The sequence below is a fragment of the Bubalus kerabau genome, chromosome 15, assembly GCF_029407905.1.
Source record: "Bubalus kerabau isolate K-KA32 ecotype Philippines breed swamp buffalo chromosome 15, PCC_UOA_SB_1v2, whole genome shotgun sequence".
Taxonomy (NCBI): Eukaryota; Metazoa; Chordata; class Mammalia; order Artiodactyla; family Bovidae; genus Bubalus; species Bubalus kerabau.
In genome coordinates this window covers 4397558-4418308 of record NC_073638.1, presented here as the reverse complement: position 1 = coordinate 4418308, position 20751 = coordinate 4397558, and the positions used below count along the sequence as shown (strand labels likewise).

At 39.4% G+C, this 20751-nt stretch overlaps 2 protein-coding genes and 1 non-coding gene across 4 annotated transcripts in view; 2 read left to right on the top strand and 1 right to left on the bottom strand.

Annotated features, from left to right (window-relative positions):
• Positions 1-20751, bottom strand: part of PDGFD (platelet derived growth factor D) — a 283416-nt gene that overhangs the window by 124921 nt on the left and 137744 nt on the right. The gene's annotated exons all lie outside the window — the stretch shown is intronic.
• Positions 4204-4276, top strand: TRNAC-GCA (transfer RNA cysteine (anticodon GCA)). The gene has a single exon. It is a non-coding gene; the product is annotated as a tRNA-Cys (tRNA).
• Positions 19156-20418, top strand: DDI1 (DNA damage inducible 1 homolog 1). Its single transcript, XM_055547473.1, has one exon. It carries the CDS (start codon positions 19228-19230, stop codon positions 20416-20418), a length of 1191 nt encoding a protein of 396 aa, XP_055403448.1. The 5' UTR covers positions 19156-19227.

The window sequence follows — 20751 nt, the reverse complement described above, 5'->3', positions numbered from 1 at the left end:
AGGGATCAAGACCATTCCCATGGAAAATAAATGCAAAAAAGCAAAATGGCTGTCTGGGGAGGCCTTACAAATAGTGTGAAAAGAAGAGAAGCCAAAAGCAAAGGAGAACAGGAAAGATATAAGTATCTGAATTGAGAGTTCCAAAGAATAGCAAGGAGAGATAGGAGAACCTTCCTCAGCGATCAATGCAAAGAAATAGAGGAAAACCACAGAATGGGAAAGACTAGAGATCTCTTCAAGAAAATTAGAGACACTAAGGGAATATTATTTGCAAAGATGGGCTCGTTAAAGGACAGAAATGTTATGGATCTAACAGAAGTAGAAGATATTAAGAAGAGATGGCAAGAATACACAGAAGAACTGTACAAAAAAGATCTTCACGACCAAGATAATCACGATGGTGTGATCACTCACCTAGAGCCAGACATCCTGGAATGTGAAGTCAAGTGGGTCCTAGAAAGCATCACTACAAACAAAGCTAGTGGAGGTGATGGAATTCCAGTTAAGCTATTTCAAATCCTGAAAGATGATGCTGTGAAAGTGCTGCACTCAATATGCCAGCAAATTTGGAAAACGCAGCAGCGGCCACAGGACTGGAAAGGGTCAGTTTTCATTCCAATCCCAAAGAAAGGCAATGCCAAAGAATGCTCTAACTACTGCACAATTGCACTTGTCTCACACGCTAGTAAAGTAATGCTCAAAATTCTTCAAGCCAGGCTTCAGCAATATGTGAACTGTGAACTTCCAGATGTTCAAGCTGGCTTTAGAAAGGCAGAGGAACCAGAGATCAAATTGCCAACATCCGCTGGATCATCAAAAAAGCAAGAGAGTTCCAGAAAAACATCTATTTCTGCTTTATTGACTATGCCAAAGCCTTTGACTGTGTGGATCACAATAAACTGTGGAAAATTCTGAAAGAGATGGGAGTATTAGACCACCTGACTTGCCTCTTGAGAAACCTCTATGCAAGTCAGGAAGCAATAGTAGTTAGAACTGGGCATGGAACAACAGACTGGTTCCAAATAGGAAAAGGAGTATGTCAAGGCTGTATATTGTCACCCTGCTTATTTAACTTCTATGCAGAGTACCTCATGAGAAATGCTGGGCTGAAAGAAGCACAAGCTGGAATCAAGATTGCCAGGAGAAATATCAATAACCTCAGATATGCAGATGACACCACCCTTATGGCAGAATGCTAAGAGGAAGTAAAGAGTCTCTTGATGAAGGTGAAAGAGGAGAGTGGAAAAAGTTGGCTTAAAGCTCAACATTCAGAAAACTAAGATCATGGCATCTGGTCCCATCACTTCATGGCAAATAGATGGGGAAACAGTGGAAACAGTGTCAGACTTTCTTTTTTTGGGCTCCAAAATCACTGCAGATGGTGATTGCAGCCATGAAATTAAAAGACGCTTGCTCCTTGGAAGGAAAGTTATGACCAACCTAGATAGCATATTGAAAAGCAGAGACATTACTTTGCCAACAAAGGTCCATCTAGTCAAGGCTGTGGTTTTTCCAGTGGTCATGTATGGATGTGAAAGTTGGACTGTGAAGAAAGCTGAGCACGAAAGAATTGATGCTTTTGTACTGTGGTGTTGGAGAAGAGTCTTGAGAGTCCCTTGGACTGCAAGGAGATCCAACCAGTCCATTCTAAAGGAAATCAGTCCTGGTTGTTCTTTGGAAGGACTGATGCTTAAGCTGAAACTCCAATACTTTGGCCACATCATGCATATAGTTGACTCATTGGAAAAGACTCTGATGCTGGGAGGGATTGGGGGCAGGAGGAGAAGGGGATGACAGAGATGGCTGGATGGCATCACGGACTCGATGAACATGAGTTTGGGTGAACTCCAGGAGTTGGTGATGGACAGGGAGGCCTGGCGTGCTGCAATTCATGAGGTCACAAAGAGTCAGACACGACTCAGCGACTGAACTGAACTGAACCCTGAGTATGAAAGAGGGATAAATGATCATACACATGTTATATTTGCCACCTCTATGTGCCAGGAGATCCAACCAGGCCATTCTAAAGGAGATCAGTCCTGAATGTTCATTGGAAGGACTGATGTTGAAGCTGAAACTCTAATACTTTGTCCACGTGATAATAAGAGCTGACTCACTGGAAAAGACCCTGATGCTGGGAAAGATTGAAGGCAGAAGGAGAAGGGTATGACAGTGGATGAGATGGTTAGATGGTATCACTGACTCAATGGACATGAGTTTGGGTAAACTCTGGGAGTTGGTGATGGACAGGGAGGCCTGGCATGCTGCAGTCCATGGGGTCACAAAGAGTCAGACACAACTGAACTTAACTGTTAAAGGGATAAACTGAATGAGCTTTCAATAAGTGTGTTTGAAGGGAGTGTTCTGTACTAGTTTCTAGCTGTGTGCCTTGAGGAGATTACCTAATCTAAAGTGACAGTTTCTTAGTCTGGAAATAGTAGGCCATTGTCTACATGATTCCAAGGACCAAAAACAAGCAAACTAATAAGCTAAAAGACATATAGCAATGCCTTTATGAAATCTAAACCAGAAATGAAAGAAAAACCACTTAGTTAAACTGACGCACAGAGTAATAACGTAAAGAAGTAAACAAACAATGATTTCTAGGCAGCAAACATTTTAGGAATTTGGAGGGTGGTGAAGCACAGTCCAATTTATTATTTCAAAGAGAAGAAGTAACATATGTAACAAAATGTAGAGATGGAGATAATACACTTAATATTTTAAATCTGAGTTTTTTTGACACAATTTTTAGGAATGTTAGGCCCCAGAACTATTTCATTAATTTTTTTCCTAATAAGTCTGAGATAACTGTGACTATTGATAGAACACTGAAAATATAAACCTCATAAAGTATGAACTTACTTTATCCATTTAATCTCCCAGGGATATTACAAATGATTTATTGATAGCTCCTAAGTTAAAATTAAAGAACGGAAAAATATTTCAATAATATGAATGAGATCATATCTATGACAAAGTATATAAGTAAAGAATCCGCCTGCAACGTGGGAGACCTGGGTTCAATCCCTGGGTTGGGGAGATCCCCTGGAGAAGGGAGTGGCTCTGGCCTGGAGAATTCCATGGACTGTATAGTCCATGGGGTCACAAAGAGTCAGACAGGACTGAGCGACTTTCACTTCACATTTTATTATATCACAGCTGTATTCTGATAGGTACCTTATACAAAATCAGGAAACTACAACAAATGTTTCTAGAATATGTTGAAAAGGCAATTGAAAGCATATTTTTTTATTTAGATCTAGAAAAATGACTATATTTTAAGAGCTTAGGATATGGTCATATTTTAAACTCACTTTTTCCTATGCCTTCACATAACTGTCAAGTTTCATATCTATCCTAATATATTATTTCATGCATGCATTTGTATTATTAATGGAATAGTTTAAAAAAGATACGACCATCAATGCCAATATATAGGTGTTGAATTCATTATGTTTTATCTTCAGTTCTGGATCTATAATTAGTGGAAGAATCAAAATCTTAGATTAAGGGATTCATTTTTCTAAACAAGTTCAAGGCAAGGCTATTCAGAGTGCTTGTCTGCTATGTGATGAGGAGCCTGAACTTGGTTGAAAATCAACATACTGCTTCTTTTGTCAAAAATGTCTTGCTATTTAAAAAAACAATTTTACCAAACTAAACAATGCACTCAGGGCCACAGTTAATCTACACCAAGCATAAACTATGAACAAAGGTTTCCTGGAATGGCAGCAGGTCCGTGGATCACATTTGAGCTGCACTGGTCCAGGGAAACCTAAAACTAGATTGATTCTCTGAAGTCTGACGTATAGAATCACTAGCCTAAATTAGTTGGAGTGCTCTGCAACAGTCCCAACCCTTTGGCACCAGGGACTGGTTTCATGGAAGACACTTTTTCTACAGATGGAAGTGGGGGGTGGGCAGTGTGTTCAGCGGGTAATGCGAGTGATGGAAGCAACTGATGAACATTCACTCACTAGCTTGCCACTGACTTCCTGCTGTGCGGCCTGCTTCCTAACAGGTTAAGGACCAACTGGTTGGGAATCCCTGCTCTTGAGTCAACTGCTTCATTTTACTGTCCCATTTATACTACATTTGGGAATATGACTTGACTGAGATGGTAGAATTCAGGAAGACGTGCTGGTGTGCTGATTCTGAACCTAGGCCTTAGGAGTCATCCTTTGTTTCTATTTGGGGGCTTCCCTTGTGGCTCAGATGGTAAAAGCATCTGCTTGCAATGCAGGAGACCCAGGTTCGATCCCTGGGTGGGGAAGATCTTCTGGAGAAGGAAATGACAACCCACTCCAGTACTCTTGCCTGGAAAATTCCATGGATGGGGGAGTCTACTGGACAAGACTTCACTTTCACTTTTGACTTTGTTTCTATTCAGCCATCTCTGCTTCTGCTACTTCCTGAAGAAACACATGTATCTGGGTAGCCTGTTAGGCTACCAAGGCTGAGAGACAGATGTAGATCCAACCTGAACTTAGAGGGTAAACACCATACAAGCTTAGTCTATGTATGTCAAGATACATCTGACCCCAGACACACGAACGAAAATAAATAATTTTTGTTTTAAGCTGCTGAGTTTTGGGACAGTTATTACACAGATTATTCTGCAAATAGCTATTTAATGTCTATACAGAGGGAAACTTTTAAGAGTCAAGGTGGAGGAGGGCTGCTGAGATGAACAGTGTTGGAAAGGGTATACTCACAGTGTGAGTAGAAAAGGTATTAATGACTATGTTTATGAGTAGCTCATTCAACAGATTCTAAAAACTCCTGATTTCACAAGTTCTGAGGATCCCTGTCAGGGCTCTGATACAAGGAAGGACCATTCTTCCTTATTTTCTTCCCCAGTGAATACAGCAAGGAACAAAAACAGAATGTAATGCACAAAGACCAGAAATCTGTTAATGAAAGAAGAATGTTTTGAACTGAAATATAACAGACCTCAACCACTTACTAAAGAAAAAATTTCAGCTAATAATAGACATATATAAAGTTACAGTCATCTTCAGTTTGCTTCCTTAAAATAGCCACTCTAAATAAGATTCAACTGACTTACTACTGTTCTTTGTATTTTTCTTCCAAGTTCTAACTTAATGGATGCCATGTCCAAAATGGAGAGCTGGATTCAATAGCTGAGAGAGACAACTGCATTAATTTATGTAGCTTCTTTGAATAGACTGAAAAACAGGACTGCTTATAGAAATTGCTTTCATAATTATTGTTTAGAGTGTGATATTATAATAACATATACTTTCTATAGCACTGAGAATGAAATAGATTTTACCCCTCCAATTTCCTAAGTCAATTTCCAAAACAGATGGCTCCGACCACTCCAAAAGTAAAGAAAAATATGACCTTAAGATTTTTAAAAATGTGAAACAATATTTTGTCTAGGTTTTTGTTTCTATAATGTTAAGCTAAAATTTAGTGTATATATCTGAACCTTATCAAGTATTTAGGTAAATTTAGGTATGTACACACACACTAAATTTACAGGCCATTTTTGTTGTTCAAGTTTCCTGTATACTATTCAATACTATTTGGGTAATAACTATATAAAAATGTAAAAACTTTTTTTATTTATTCAAAGGTTTATTTGTTTGTACATCCAGTTAGTCAAAAATGAAAACTATGGAACAACTATTGCCCAAAGGAATAAAACATAAGTAAATAAATAAAACCTTTGATTTAGCAACCAGAGCAAACTGCAGCAGCTCACTTAATAAAGTGGCTCCAGCCATTCTGGGGTGTTCCCCAGGGTGAAATGTTCCACTTAGTATAGCTTTGTATATAATTAAAAATATGCCACAACTATGATCTTGAGTATCTTCTGGAATAAAGTATACTTAAATAACCAAAATCTCAAGTAAATAACAGCTGCAAGTAAGCAACAAAAATGTCTTCGGAGCAGTGTTTTATTTACATCTTTCTGAACTACAAACTTCTTTGTTCTAATGCATTTCAAACAGAATCCTGTCTTTTCAGGAAGCTCTTGATCTCAACATTTCCAATCATCCTTTTTCAATTAAGCAAAGTTTCTTTCATCTCACTCAACTCACCTAAGATAGATATATAATCATTCTAGAAATGCTCCTACCTCTTGGGGAATATTTAAGAAGTGTTGAATTTGAGTACAAGGGGAAAAAGATGACACTATTCTTTAATCAATAGCTCTGTTGTTTTTTTTTTAAACAAAAAAGCACACTACTGATTCATTCTTGGTAAATTTCACAATTTCTCCTAATGTCTAGTCTTAATATTATACAAAGACAATTCACTGTTAAGAAATGTTACCTATCTTTTCCTTGAAACACATTATGTAGCCATAGACCAGAGATTATATAAAATGATCTAGAGAAGGCAATGGCACCCCACTCCAGTACTCTTGCCTGGAAAATCCCATGGACAGAGGAGGCTGGTGGGCTGCAGTCCATGGGGTCGCTAAGAGTCGGACACTACTGAGCGACTTCACTCACTTTTCACTTTCATGCATTGGAGAAGGAAATGGCAACCCACTCCAGTGTTCTTGCCTGGAGAATCCCAGGGATGGGGGAACCTGGTGGGCTGCTGCCTATGGGGTCGCACAGAGTAGGACACGACTGAAGTGACTTAGCAGCAGCAGCAGAGATGTGCTAAACAGATGCTCAGCATTTGTTTTTCAACAACAAATGAGTATAGCCACCATGGACATTCAAATAAAATTTTATATGTTGGCTAAATGCCTATTACAATTTATATATTTACTGCAGAAATTCTCTTTGAAATGATTTTCCTATTATATCTAAAAGCCATATTCAGAGTGAATTACCACACTAGGCATGTTTTATACAAATATTGCTAACCTAAGAAAAAAAGATTGTACAAACTTGTGATAAGTGTTAATATTATCTCAAATGTACCTTCAAAACCAATACAATATTGTAAAGTTAAATAAAATAAAATTTTAAAAAAAGAAAAAAAACTAGAAAAACATGGACTTGAAAGAAAATAGCTAAATCAAAAGAATATTTTCAAGTATATGCTTTAAGAATACATTTGAACATGATAATATGATACAAACACAAAAGAAACAACACTTGTATTCATTACCTATCATGCTGCTATTGTATCCATATTTCAAATGTAGAACAAATTGGTCAGAGAATACGAATTTTCTTCAAAGAACCACAGGAAGTCTCCTGGATTGCATACAAAAAACTGATACTTAATCAGTGTCTCTAATGTTTGCTAATATTGTCAAAACAACGAGAAATACACATAAGACCTCTGTCAAAAATGTGCATACAAATTACCAATTTGCAAACATAAGTATCAAATCTGTATAATCTCTACTGAAGAACTGATCTCAAGGATTTGCAAGTAGAATATGGAACACATCCTTGATCAAGTATAATAATGTGATTGATGCTTAAAAATAAGCCCACAAACTAATGCTATGTGTGCTTCTCAGGAGTCAACAAGATATCAACACTAAGACTCTTGTTTAAAATATAAATAAATTTATGCACAGAAGTAAAAGCCTCAAAGTGCGGAACTGAATCTCAGTACATGGGCAGTGCATGCCCTTAAGACTTACGTCAAACTGTCTACATTTTATTATATACTGTAATTACCAAATAGATAAAACTGACAGAGCACTTCTGAATCTGAATCAGACAATTTAAGCAACAATTAATAACACCATTACAGAATATGTAGAAACAGTAACAACTCCACGTCCACATTGAACCCAGATCCAGGAAGCAAGATTTTGACCCGATGATGTAAGGTGTAAGTCCATGGTGTTTATATTTTTGTAAAATGTACTTGGATTTTTTTGAGCATCTGGAAGAAATGGCTGAAATAAAACCACAGAGAATTTAACAGATAAATATTTAACCACCACCAATCCCCCAGCTCATATTCATTTACGATTGTTTCTCCTTGGACTTTAACACTGAGGCAAGGTTATGGGTGCAGACAGTCTTTATCTGGGAGCGTATTCCAGGAGGCACAAGTGAGAATTGGTTATACTCGGACAAGAAAGGGAGAAAATCTAGTGAACGCATCATTGCCATGGTCCACTGCAGTTCAAACCCTTTGAGGAAGCCTGAAGAACATACTTCAGAATTGCCCCACAGAAAGATGGAGAATCTGGAGCATTTATCCACCAAATCCCATGAGCTGGAGCCGCAGCAGTATGTTCAAAAGGACAAGCATCACAAAATCACAGCTTTTGTTTATTCAGCAATGCATGCAAGCCTGCTAAATTGCTTCAGTTGTGTCTGACTCTTTGTGATCCTATGGACTGTAGTCTGCCAGTCTCCTTTGTCCCAGGGATTCTCCAGGCAAGAATACTGGAGTGGGTTGCTGTGTCCTCCTCCAGGGGATCTTCCCAGCCCAGGGACCGAACTCGCTTCTTTCTAAAGCACTGATAAACTTTCCCAGCCACTGAGCAGCAAAGGTAAAGACTTTCAGAATCTGCCTTCTTCATCTCTCTCTTTTTCTTGAATCTTCATTATCTGTCACTTCCCACATGGAGTCTTTATAGTGGCTTTCAAGTATCCTTTGCATTTTTGCCCCCAAAGTCAGTAGAGGAGGTGGGAAAACTAGGACAGGCAGAGCTGTGTTCCAATTGCTCCTGACTCAGGGGCTGTGGCTGCCACGTTGTCTTCTCCTGACCTCTACCTGCTGGTCATTGTCTTAGGAGAGGTTGGTCTCAGCCCATGAAGTGGCATTACATATGTGATTCTCTGGAATCTCTCTTAAGACTAGGCTTTCTTTGCGTTTTTGCCTTTCTGTTTTGCTCCTAACCTATGCCAACCTGAAAGGAAGCCTGCTCCTTGGGTATATTCAAAGCATCAGAGACTTAATTATTTTCTGAAAGTCTCAAAAGTAAAGTTCTTACACTTCAAGATGCACGGGTGAGTGTAGACAACAAGTAGTAGATCAATTTAAAACATCTATCCCTTTAATATTTTATAAAATTATATAGTACTATATATAGTTTATAAATATATATACACATATTGAGAAGGTGATAAAAGTTTCTTGCTGATTCTTTTTAACTATTGAGGTGCACCATCAAAAGGATTTGCTCTGAGAGACTGCATCTGCTGTTTCATTGCCAGAGGGCCAATGACCACTGTCAAACAGCAGGTTCTTCAAGGGAACTTTTAGAAGGTGGCAATCAACTGTCCTGAGGAGACACCTAGGTTTGCAAACCTCATGGCCTCGTGGTTCTATGCTTCAGTCCAAATGACTCTGGGCATTCACCCTGAGTGTTGATTTGCTTAGCTCTGTAAACTGCATTGAGGGTTTGGTTTTTTAAAAAAGCCCTTTAAAGAAGGTATGTGGAATGAAGCTTTCTTTACTGTTCCATCTAACACATGACCTTCCACAACAATAATTCCAAGTCGTAATTTATGGGAAAAAGCATACTCTTGGCATCCACCTCAACAATTTGGTTGCCTACTAACTAGACTTAATTTGCAACCCTTTCAATTATGGTGAATGGATTGTCTTTTCATATGTTCTGTCTGCTAAATAATTCTGTAAGCACCTTACAAGCAGACGCTCATTGTCTACTTACTTTAACCTGCAAGAACAGGTCACAGACTGCTTTGGTTCATTTGGCAAATCTAATACAGTTATGTAAAGTTTAAAAATAAAATAAAATTTAAAAAAAAAAAAAAAAAAAAACAAAATGACAGTGAATAAGTTGTTGAAATAAAGAACTCTGAATGGATTTATTTTCAACTCTTAAAGGTTACTTTTTGGGATTTTTAAGCAGGCTAGTGACAGACTCTTGCTACTACCGTGGGAAGCCTAGAGTGCAAGTTGAAGAGAGTAGGGATGATTCTAAAGGCACAACAGCACCCAGTTTCGAGTCAATTAGCAGTTAAAATTAATCTGCATATCATCTTCAGGATATATAAATTCCATTCTCCTTGACTTTTCTGGGTTGTTAAGTATTGCTTCTACTCATTGAGGGAAAGATAACCTTGGTAGAGTGTTTTTCTATTTACAGGACAAATTCAAGTTATCCATTAAGCCCACACCAAAATCCTATGGAAAAGAGATCATTGTCATCATCCCCATTTTATATGAGGATAATGAGGCTCAGAGAAATAGATACTTCGTCCAAGGACATTCAGAGAATGTGACAAATCCAATGAGCATAAGCCCTGGTTTCTTTACTTCAAAGAAAGTAAAGGCTTTCTATCTTACTGTGTATCCAACCCAGTTTGTGAGTGTGTGTCTGTGACTACTACCCGAGATATAGAATACTGTTGCTTTATAAAAGGATAGAATAACATAACTTGATTAAATTTTTGATACTAGTTTTTTTTTTAATGCTCGTGTTTTGATGTTTTTTGGTCACAGGAAGAATGAGTTAATATTTTCAAAGAAAAGAGCTTGCAGCCTTGTTTGTAAGAAGTGATTCACAGAGAGCCTATTTTATTATCAGATAAATTCTTTTTCTTTTATTGAAGTATCTTATATCCATGATGATCTCAGATATTTTAGATGAAGAATTCAATACCATAAAGAAGTGATCTACTTAAGACTATAAAAAAGAACATAGAGACCTGATGCTAACTCCTAGATAAATTGGCTACATATCCATTCCAACAAATGCAAAGTATACCTCCTACCTGAAATTGTCATTGCTTGTTTATTCAGGCTGGTTTACTGCAAATTCAGTTTACAATCCTCCTCGATTTAAATTTTTCTACAAAGACATAATCTGAGAGTTCAACTTTAATATCAGCAACCATGATTTCAGTGGGGATCCACTCTTTGATGTCAATCTAATGTCAGTATATTTCATGTTGTATAAGCAGTAATTTATGAGTTATCCTTGGAACATGTGGTCTAGTGTCTCTTAGCCACAGGCATGAAGGGCCCACCACAATTCTACATTCCAGATGAAACATACTACAGTAAGAACATGAAATCAAACCATGTCTTTGTTCAAGATTAATAGTAATTTAAGTTGTTTTGAAGAAAAATAAGGAAATACAGAAAAATAAGCCTGAAAAACAATTTAGTTAGGGTTGCCACAGAACTTTCTGTTTCACTTCACGTACAGTTTGTAAAGAAAAAGAAAAATCAATGATCTGATCTTTTTTCCTTTCAGCATCTGAAATTGGGTCTCTTATTTGGAAAGCCAGGGTATGTGGTTTTTCTGATCGGTTCACGTCCTTTGGAGGGTTCCAAAGAGAGACTGTTCATGCTCTGTGAATAAGCAGCACTGACATACTTAACCAACATATGAGTAAACAAAAGCATATCAGCAGTTAAACACATTTTATGAGCTGAGCGAAACAGAATATTCCTAAGTGGAATGGAAATGAAAACGGAATAGAGGACAGGGCTGGGAGCTTCGCGTCTCTCAAAACAGAGAAAGAGCCCAGGGGGACAGTAACACCTCCAAACCATTCTGATAATAAGGAGGGAGATTCTCTGAGCCTGACATCATTTAGATGGCCTAAGAAAGAAGTCTTCTTGTAGCTAACCTGCTAAATTTAATTTATCTGGGAAAAATATGTGAGCTGATTTCTTTTATTTGCTATTTTTTTTTTAATTGAAGCTTTTGTTTGTCAGACTTTCTCATTTTCATGGTTGGAATACAATTAAATTCTATAGACAGATGGGATTCAGCTGTGCTAATTACCATGGTGATCAATTAACTCAGCTGCTGTTTAGAATAGAGAAAGCTACATAAACAACAACCTAGAAATTTTCTCTAAGACAGTTGTAGAAACCTATCAAGCATATAATTTATAAAATATCCAAATAGCCATGTTGTTGTGGTACAATGGGCTTCTTTATTTATTTGAGATCTTTACCATATACTTCTGTCCTAACGGGAAACATGCATCCAGTCAATCTGGCCCAGAAGGTCATGATAAATGAAGTGACCTGCTACACAGCTAGCTTTTGGGGTGGCATGGCTGTTGACTGGAGGCATCTTCAGATCTTTCCTACCGGGACTGCATGCATGTACCGGGGAGTTAGATGTTTCATGTGTCAGAGTGAATATATGTGGACAATGCAGAAACTGGCTACTTTCAGAACAGTTTGCACTATATTATCCACGTATGTGTATAGCATCAAGACATTTAAAAAATTAAACTATAATATTAACTAATTATATGCATCTACATTAAAAGCACTTACAAGGACATTTGGAAATTCCTAATTCATGCATTGGAGAAGGAAATGGCAACCCACTCCAGTGTTCTTGCCTGGAGAATCCCAGGGACGCAGAGACTGGTGGGCTGCCATCTATGTGGTCGCACAGAGTCAGACACGACTGAAGTGACTTAGCAGCAGCAATGCAGCTGCTCACATTTCCTAATGAAATATCTCTACAGGCTAGACAGTAACATAAACTAAGACTGAGAGGCAACACAATGTCAAAATATTGAAAGAATTTTCACTAACTCTAAAGCAGAGGAAGAAAAGGATCTATGCAGATGTCAACCCAGGAACTGCATTGGCTTTTCCTCATGAAAGACTGACTGTTAGCTCAACCAGCCAGGCTCTATACAGAAACAAACATGGACATTCATTCTGTTTGTTTGTGCGGGTGCCTTTGTGAATGCTAGGGTTGGGGAGAAAGCTAGACTATTATTCCTTCCCTGCACCAGTCCTAACGTCCTACTGTATCCTTCCATTATCTACAAGGGGAAACAATGAACAGCAAAATGCATGTGTGTTAGAGGAGAAAAAAGTCAAGCGTATGCTATGATACTCCTGCAGAAGGAAAGGGCAACCCACTCCAGTATTCTTGCCTGGAAAATTCCATGGATGGAGGAGCCTCATAGGCTACAGTCCATGGGGTCGCAAAGAGTCAGACATGACTGAGTGACTTCATTTTCTTTTCATGTTCATGCTATGACACATTGAGCAAAGCATTATTCCTCCAAAGTCAGCTGGGTAAAATTTAACTATGGCTGTGACCAAGTCATGTTTCAAGTTGAATTCAGGAGCAATTTCACCAGTAAGCTTTCTACATATTCCTACTCACTCCTTGTACCCCTCACTCAAACAAGTAACCTTTGTCTTCTCTGAGCAAGCACAGCATTTTATTCACACATCTATTACAACTTCTACTACATTCTGTTATATAAAATGATCCAAAGTACATGAGTCTTACCTGGCCTACTAGCCACCTTGTTCTTTTGAGAAAAGTGAGTCCTAGTCATCTGTGTCCTCAAAGCCCCAAGTCCACTGACGTGCTCATATGATGTCGTCATTAAATATTTACTATAAGAAATTATTAACATGTTTCTGAGCTCATCTTCAAATGGTAGAAAACTACGTAAACAAATCTGTAACTTTCTAGACACTTATTTTTTGTAACTAATTGGACTGAGTCAAGACACTTCCATGGTTTCCAATTAGGACTAACTGTATAGGAAGGACAAAACAAAAAAGTATAGAAATCACAACTAAATTACAACTATTAAAGTGTATTTGAACTTATAAATAGATCCCAATAGTATTTCTAAACTACAGTGACATTGTGTTTTTTTTTTAAATTTTATTTTATTTTTAAACTTTACATAACTGTATTAGTTTTGCCAAATATCAAAATGAATCCGACACAGGTATACATGTGTTTTTGAGATGAGTTGGTTACAAGTTACTGTAAAAGCATAAACAATAACAACGGTTTGACTAATTTTCTTCAATCACAGCTGAATTCAAAACATAAGACCCTATTTGTCATTACTGTTACATTTTGTTTTACATGATTATTCTCACAGCAGAAACAGGAAAATAAAAACATTCCTTGTCTAAGGTACTGTGAAATTTAAGAAAAGTAAGTGTGTGTTCTCAGTTGTGTCTGACTCTTTGCAGCACCATGAATTGTAGCCCGCCAGGCTCCCCTGTCCATGGAATTTTCCAGGCAAGAATACTGGAGTGGGTTGCCATGTTCTTCTCTAGGGGATATTCTCAACCCAGGGATGAACCCACATCGCCTGCATTGGCAGACAGATTCTTTACCACTGGGCCACCTGGGAAGTCCCAAGACAAGTAACTATCAACCCACAAAGTTACATTAATAAATTGTTTTTATCCTGTTTTTAACTTATTACACTAACTTTATTTAATCTATAAACAATCACAAAATATAAGTAATCTTCAAACCTTCAATAAACAAGGTGGGCATCCCATAGATCAGACTGTTTTTTCATATTCTTAACACATTGAAAAGGACCATAAAGTACAAAATTGTAGCAGCAAATTTTCTTAAAAATGAAAATATACACGTGTATATATAGACTTGGAAAGTATATGTATTGAAAACATGAAAAGTTAACAAGAGATTATATTACCTTCAATACACAGTATATACCTTAAAATGCATCTCTTTATATGATAAAATGTTAAAATGTTATGCTATAAAATAAAGCAATAAATAAAGGCATGATAAAGTATTCCCTGTTGGAAAGTGACATCATCTTCACTGCATTCTCAGAATAATTGAAAACGTGTTCTGAGTGTGCGCTTGCTCTATGTTCTCACTGAGTGTGCACTTGCTCTCTCCAAGTTTGTGCATGTGTGTGTACCATGTGCACAAATGCATGTGTAGGTCTTCTGTTCATACTCTTGATTTTTCTTACAATAAAGAAAAACTACCAGCTGAGTTCCCAGCAGGTTGAGGCATGCTAATTTCTCAGAGTTTCTTCAATTATATATCTGTTTATGTATTTAAGAGGTCTTGTGGTCTTTAGGTTTCAAAAATGGGTAATGTGAAGCCTTTTTACTAGGGAAAACCTCCAAACAAACTAATAAAAGCTTGAACTTCCATCAGAACAGCATTTTAATGTATCTATTAAATGATTAGCTTCCTGAAGAAATCAATGTTATTCATTACTGGCAGTTCTGGCACAATATTTTATTGCAAACAGGAAAATGGGAAAATTAGTTGTTTAACCTATGAAAACAGTGGGAAACTCAGTTGCTCAGCCTATGAATACAGCCTTAAAAATTCTATATCTTCCCTCAAATGGCATTGAAAATCTCAAGTGATGATATAACTGTTTTAATAAGTCTCAGTTACACTGTATTTTAAAAGTAACACCAGGCATATATTTAAAGGAAACAAAATATAGCAAACTAATATATTTGCTTAATTATTACATATACTACATAATGACACTCATGTTGCTGTGCTATTGTTTCAGATAGAAAACATTTATTTTGCTCTGTAAAGCAAGAGATGGTACTTTAAATATCAACTCACTGTAGTAAGTGGAACCATTAATCATCTGGATTTTTGCTGCATTATGTTTTTTAAAAGAAGCAAATTACAAAACATACTATTATGGATTTACTTCAAAAAATAATTTTGGGGTTATTTACTGGCCAGTATGAAATGAGTGTCATCTTTTCTATTTTATGGGTATTTAGGCTATACAATGAGAATTGATTTTCTGAGTGATAGCCCTGAGACCTTGCAGGAGTCTCACTTATCAAAGAAAGATTCAATTATGTTCCTACATTGTACTTACCAAGGAAGAAAAGTAAGGGACTATACTTCACAAAATCTCCTAAAGAAAAGTTGCAATAACCTTCCGTTACCCAGATAAGCACACCTAGATAATTCAGAGCTCCCATTTCCAAGTGATCTGTGCAATAAGGATTATAGATTTTAAAATATTTTACATTTATGAGTATTTTTATATATTCCAGATTATTCCCCAGTTTATTACATAATTAGAAGAGGTTTTAATAATTTTGAGGTAAGAAAATTATACATATGGTATTTGAATCACCAGTAATACTGAGTAAAATGAAAAAAAAATCAAAGAAGATACAAACTGAAGTACTAAACAGGAGGCTGTATTTATCTTTTCAGATTCCAGAGTATTTGGCAACCGAGGTTTAAGATCTGAGTGAGTGACTGGACCACAGAATTTGAAGGCTCCCTGCCAATCCTGACAGCCTGTGATCTATGGAATGATGACAGTTAATTGGCCAGACCTTGAATCTCTTTGTTTTCCACTGTGTGTTCTCAGTAAAAGGTAAAAAAGCACATAAATTCAAAATGCCACCAAAAGTAAAGAATTATAAGATAATAAAAAATACTACATAAAATTTAATAACATTCAGTATCAAGGCAGGGTAACATGAAAAAAGATGCTGGCTGATTTTGACATGAATTCTGAATACTTGTTTTGCTAAAAAAAAAAAAAAAAAGACATTCTGCAAAAATAATTTTATTCACTGCTTAAAAAAACAAAACCCTAGTATTACCTTCATGACTTATCAATATTTTAAGAACCACAGTTCAAAGCTGGTTGGGTAGGGGGAAAGGAATATGGAATGTGAGCCCTACTAACTTCTCATCTGCTCCTTAGCAGAGTAATTTGCATATGAACATGTCTCGCATTATGTGTGTGTGTGTACTTAGTCGCTCAGTCGTGTCTGACTCTGTAACCCTGACCATAGCCCACCAGGCTCCTCCCTCATGGGGATTCTCCAGGCAAGAATACTGGAGTGGGTTGCCATGCCCTCCTCTAGGAGATCTTCCCAACCCAGGGACTTAAACCAGGTCTCCCACTTTGTAGGCAGATTCTTTGCCTTCTGAGCCACCAGGGAAAACCAGGAATGCTGGAGTGGGTAGCCTATCCCTTCTCTAGGGGATCTTCATTACAGTTGTTCCCAAATTTAGGAGAAACCATTACTGATCTCTGATGGGCTTATCTGGACACTAAGAACCACAGAAGATATTTATTAACTTATTATTATTAGATCAAAGGGCCATCCATCTCCATAAAGAGTGAAAGATAATTCTAAATAATTCATGATTTTCTACAAGAACATTATGATGCTAGCTTTTTTCCCCTAAAATTTTGTAAAGTCCTCCTTGTCATGAGGTGCTGCCTTTCCAGCTAAAGGCTCTTAAATCAGGCAGTGTTCTCGGCCTGTTCTCCCCGCTAGCCTACTCCACATGACCAACTTGTCATTGTCATAAACTCAGCTCTTTCAGGAAGCCTTCCATGCCCAATAGTCCTATCCATATTCTGCATTTGTTCTACAGATACTACTAATATGTCTCACCTTCTGCCAGATTCTGTGGTATTTTTAACTCCCAATGTGTAGGTATACGTGTGTATGTCCTTTATTTTAGACCAAGTTCCTTTAAGAACACAGTTGTATTTAACATTATTTATGTGCACCCCCAAAACTTTGCACATTCTCCACACACAGTAGGCATTCGACCACAATTCTCAATGTAAATGAATGTGAGCATGAGACCTTAGGATAATTAGAGCAATGAGTGCAGATATAGTCTTCCATCTGAGACAGACACATGAAAAACAGAACCCCTCTCCAAATTCTTCAGACTGATGTAACGCCTTTCTCTAAGTAACAAGGCAGGTCTTCTGACAAGACTTGAAGTAAGGAGAGGGGATGAGGCAGACGATGTCAACTCTCTTTTGGCTCATAAAAAAAGTGCACTTGGGAAGACCAAGCTAGGAAGACACGACCTCTCTACAGTGGAAACACATAGTAAAACACAAAGAAAAACAACTGGCACTCTAGGCTTTCTACCTGATCTCCATTGCCTTGAAGGACCATGTTACCCCTGCCTTTGGGTCTCGAGCCCGGCATGGAGTGGGGCTGTGCCCTGGGGTCAGAGTGTGAGGCAGGGCGGTATTTACCCTGCCTTTTCCTACAGAAAGAAAGAGAAGTGGCTTAGTTGTGTCTGACTCTTTGCAACCCCTGGGGTGTAGCCTACCAGGCTTCTCCATCTATGGGATTCTCCAGGCAAGAATACTGGAGTGGGTTGCCATTTCCTTCTGCAGGGGATCTTCCCAACCCAGGCATCGAATCCCGATGTCCCACGTTATAGGCAGGCACTTTGCCATCTGAGCCACCAGGGAAGTCCTTTCCTACAGAACTGATGTCAAATTGGTCTCTTCTAGGTTCACCTCACTGATCTGTTCAAAGTAATGACTTATTTCTAACCAGTCTCTTGTTTTAGAGAACTTCTGTATTTTCCACACAATTCTGTTCCCACATCCAACGGGTAAACACATTCTACTCAGGAAACACTATAATTCTGCACTGCCTCTTACATTTTCATATTCCAGCAACAGCTCCCTCTTTGAGCCATTGAGAAAACCTCTAGGCTGACCCTCCTGCCAAATTACATCTTTCATTTGTTGTGAGAAAACTCTTCCTTAAATCAATGAATAAAACAAGTAAAGATCACAAAGACCTGCTTCAAATCCTTTCCATTTCCTTTCTTTTCTCTTTTTTTCCCCACCTTTTTTTGGAGTGGGGTTGGGGAGGGGAGGATTCTTGTTTATTGATAATGCTTAAATTCCTTGGGTTCATATATGGCTCTTTATAAATTGGTTCCAATGAATTTTTTTCCAGCTTCACAGCCTGCCATTCAAATTCACGGACAGTTTTCTCCTATTACATTTAATGTATCACGTTTCTCTGGAAAGAACAGACCTTGTTATGAATTGTTGCTTTTATGCATACAGTTCTGTCTAGAGTGACTCTCCCCACTTTTCACATGGGAAATAGTCATCCTTCAACATCCACCTGTCTCATCTTTAGAGAGACGTCCTCTGTTCCACTGAATCCCTCAGTATGCTGAACACGTCTGAAAGTACTGACCTCCAGAATTGTGATTTACTCATTTCCCATCAGTCTACCCCTAGAATATGAGATCCTCAAGGGAAGGCACCACGTCCCATCCATCATTTTTTGTACCAACCACTTAGCCTGATACTTGCCATGTAGGAAACAAATACTCATTGTTTGGGGGGTAAATAAAAGTACATAGAATACAATTCTCAAATGAACAGAATGCTAATATGTTGTTTAGGGAAAAGCTGAAACAATCTTTTTCAGACCGCGGGTCAAATAGGTTTTGAAGGACTAGACTTAGAACCAAATGGACTGGAGTGACTTTGTTTCTATGGGAACAAGTGGTCTAAGTTCCAAGTAGCACACATAGGAATGGACTTTGGAACACAAATGCCCCTGCAGGGTTCCATGCGGCCAAGCAGCAGGCACCGAGGCTGGCAGGCAGCCCCCAGACCGGTGAGTGGCTGCATCTCCTGGGGAGGTGAATGCACAAGACACCACGTCACTAGAAGCAGCCCAGCCATCCACGGAGACCAGCCCCAGTCAAGCCAGCGAGCTGCCTGATGCCCTCTGTCCATTCGGCCCTCCCGGGCCCGGGCCATGCTGCTCACGGTCTACTGCGTGCGGAGGGACCTCTCCGAGGCCACCTTCTCCCTGCAGGTCAGGCCCGACTTTGAACTTCACAATTTCCGTGTGCTCTGCGAGCTGGAGTCTGGCATCCCTGCTGAGGAGACCCAGATAGTCTACATGGAGCGGCTTCTCGTCGACGACCACTGCTCCCTGGGCTCCTACGGCCTCAAGGACGGCGACATGGTCATTTTACTGCAGAAGGAGGCCATGCGGCCGCGCTCCCCAGAGCGGGCGGTCGGCCTGTGCCGCATGGAGCCGGCGGGGCCCGCCCTACCCGGGACGTCCGGCTCCCGGCCGCACCAGTGCGCCCAGTCGGCCCAGCACTCCAGCCGCCGCGGCTCTGGGGAGAAGGCGGGCCCGGGTCAAGGGCTGGACAGCCCGGCCCTGGTCCGGAGCATGCTCCTGTCCAGCCCACACGACCTGTCCCTGCTGAAAGAGCGCAATCCTTCCCTGGCCGAAGCGCTGCTCAGCGGAAACCTGGAGAGCTTCTCCCAGGTCCTGATGGAGCAGCAAAGGGAGAGGGCGCTGAGAGAGCAAGAGCGACTGCGCCTCTTCTCCGCTGACCCGTTCGATCTGGAGGCCCAGGCCAAGATAGAGGAGGAGATCCGGCAGCAGAACATCGAGGAGAACATGAGCATAGCTATAGAAGAGGCGCCGGAGAGCTTCGGCCAGGTGGCCATGCTCTACATCAACTGCAGAGTCAACGGGCATCCTCTGAAGGCTTTCGTCGACTCGGGGGCCCAGATGACCATCATGAACCAAGTCTGTGCCGAGAGATGCAACATCATACGGCTGGTGGATCGGAGGTGGGCTGGGGTCGCTAAAGGCGTGGGCACGCAGCGAATTCTCGGCCGAGTCCACCTAGCGCAGATTCAGATAGAAGGCGACTTCTTACAGTGCTCTTTCTCTATACTGGAGGAGCAGCCCATGGACATGCTTCTCGGGCTGGATATGCTCAGGAGACATCAGTGTTCCATCGACCTTAAGAGAAACGTGCTGGTGATCGGCACAACTGGCACACAGACTTCCTTCCTTCCTGAGGGAGAGTTACCTCCATGTGCTAAGTTGGTAAGTGGGATGGGGCCAGAGGAGTCTTCAGATAAGGAAATAGCAAATGCTATTAAACATTCAGTCATGGATTCGGGGCGGAAAAAGCATTGAAACAGGCTCTATATATGCCATCACTGTGAGGGAGTCTCAGGTCTCCGGAAATTATAAGACATGCGCTCACTGGCAATGCAATTATTAAAAACATCAGTAACCACTAAACCTGGCCTTGAGACTAAGTTCTCAGAGCTATCACAGTGTAAACTGTGATTGACTGATCTTGGTCCATCCATTTCCCTTATCCAAAAAATCACTGAACCTTATCTTGAAAAGGCTCTGGAGGCTCAGACTGATTTTCAGATAATCCATGAAAGGAAAACCAGCCTCTTTGGAGATGCTGTCTAAGGAAATTATAGGATGGCTTGTCCAAACCTGTTGCTCTTTTGA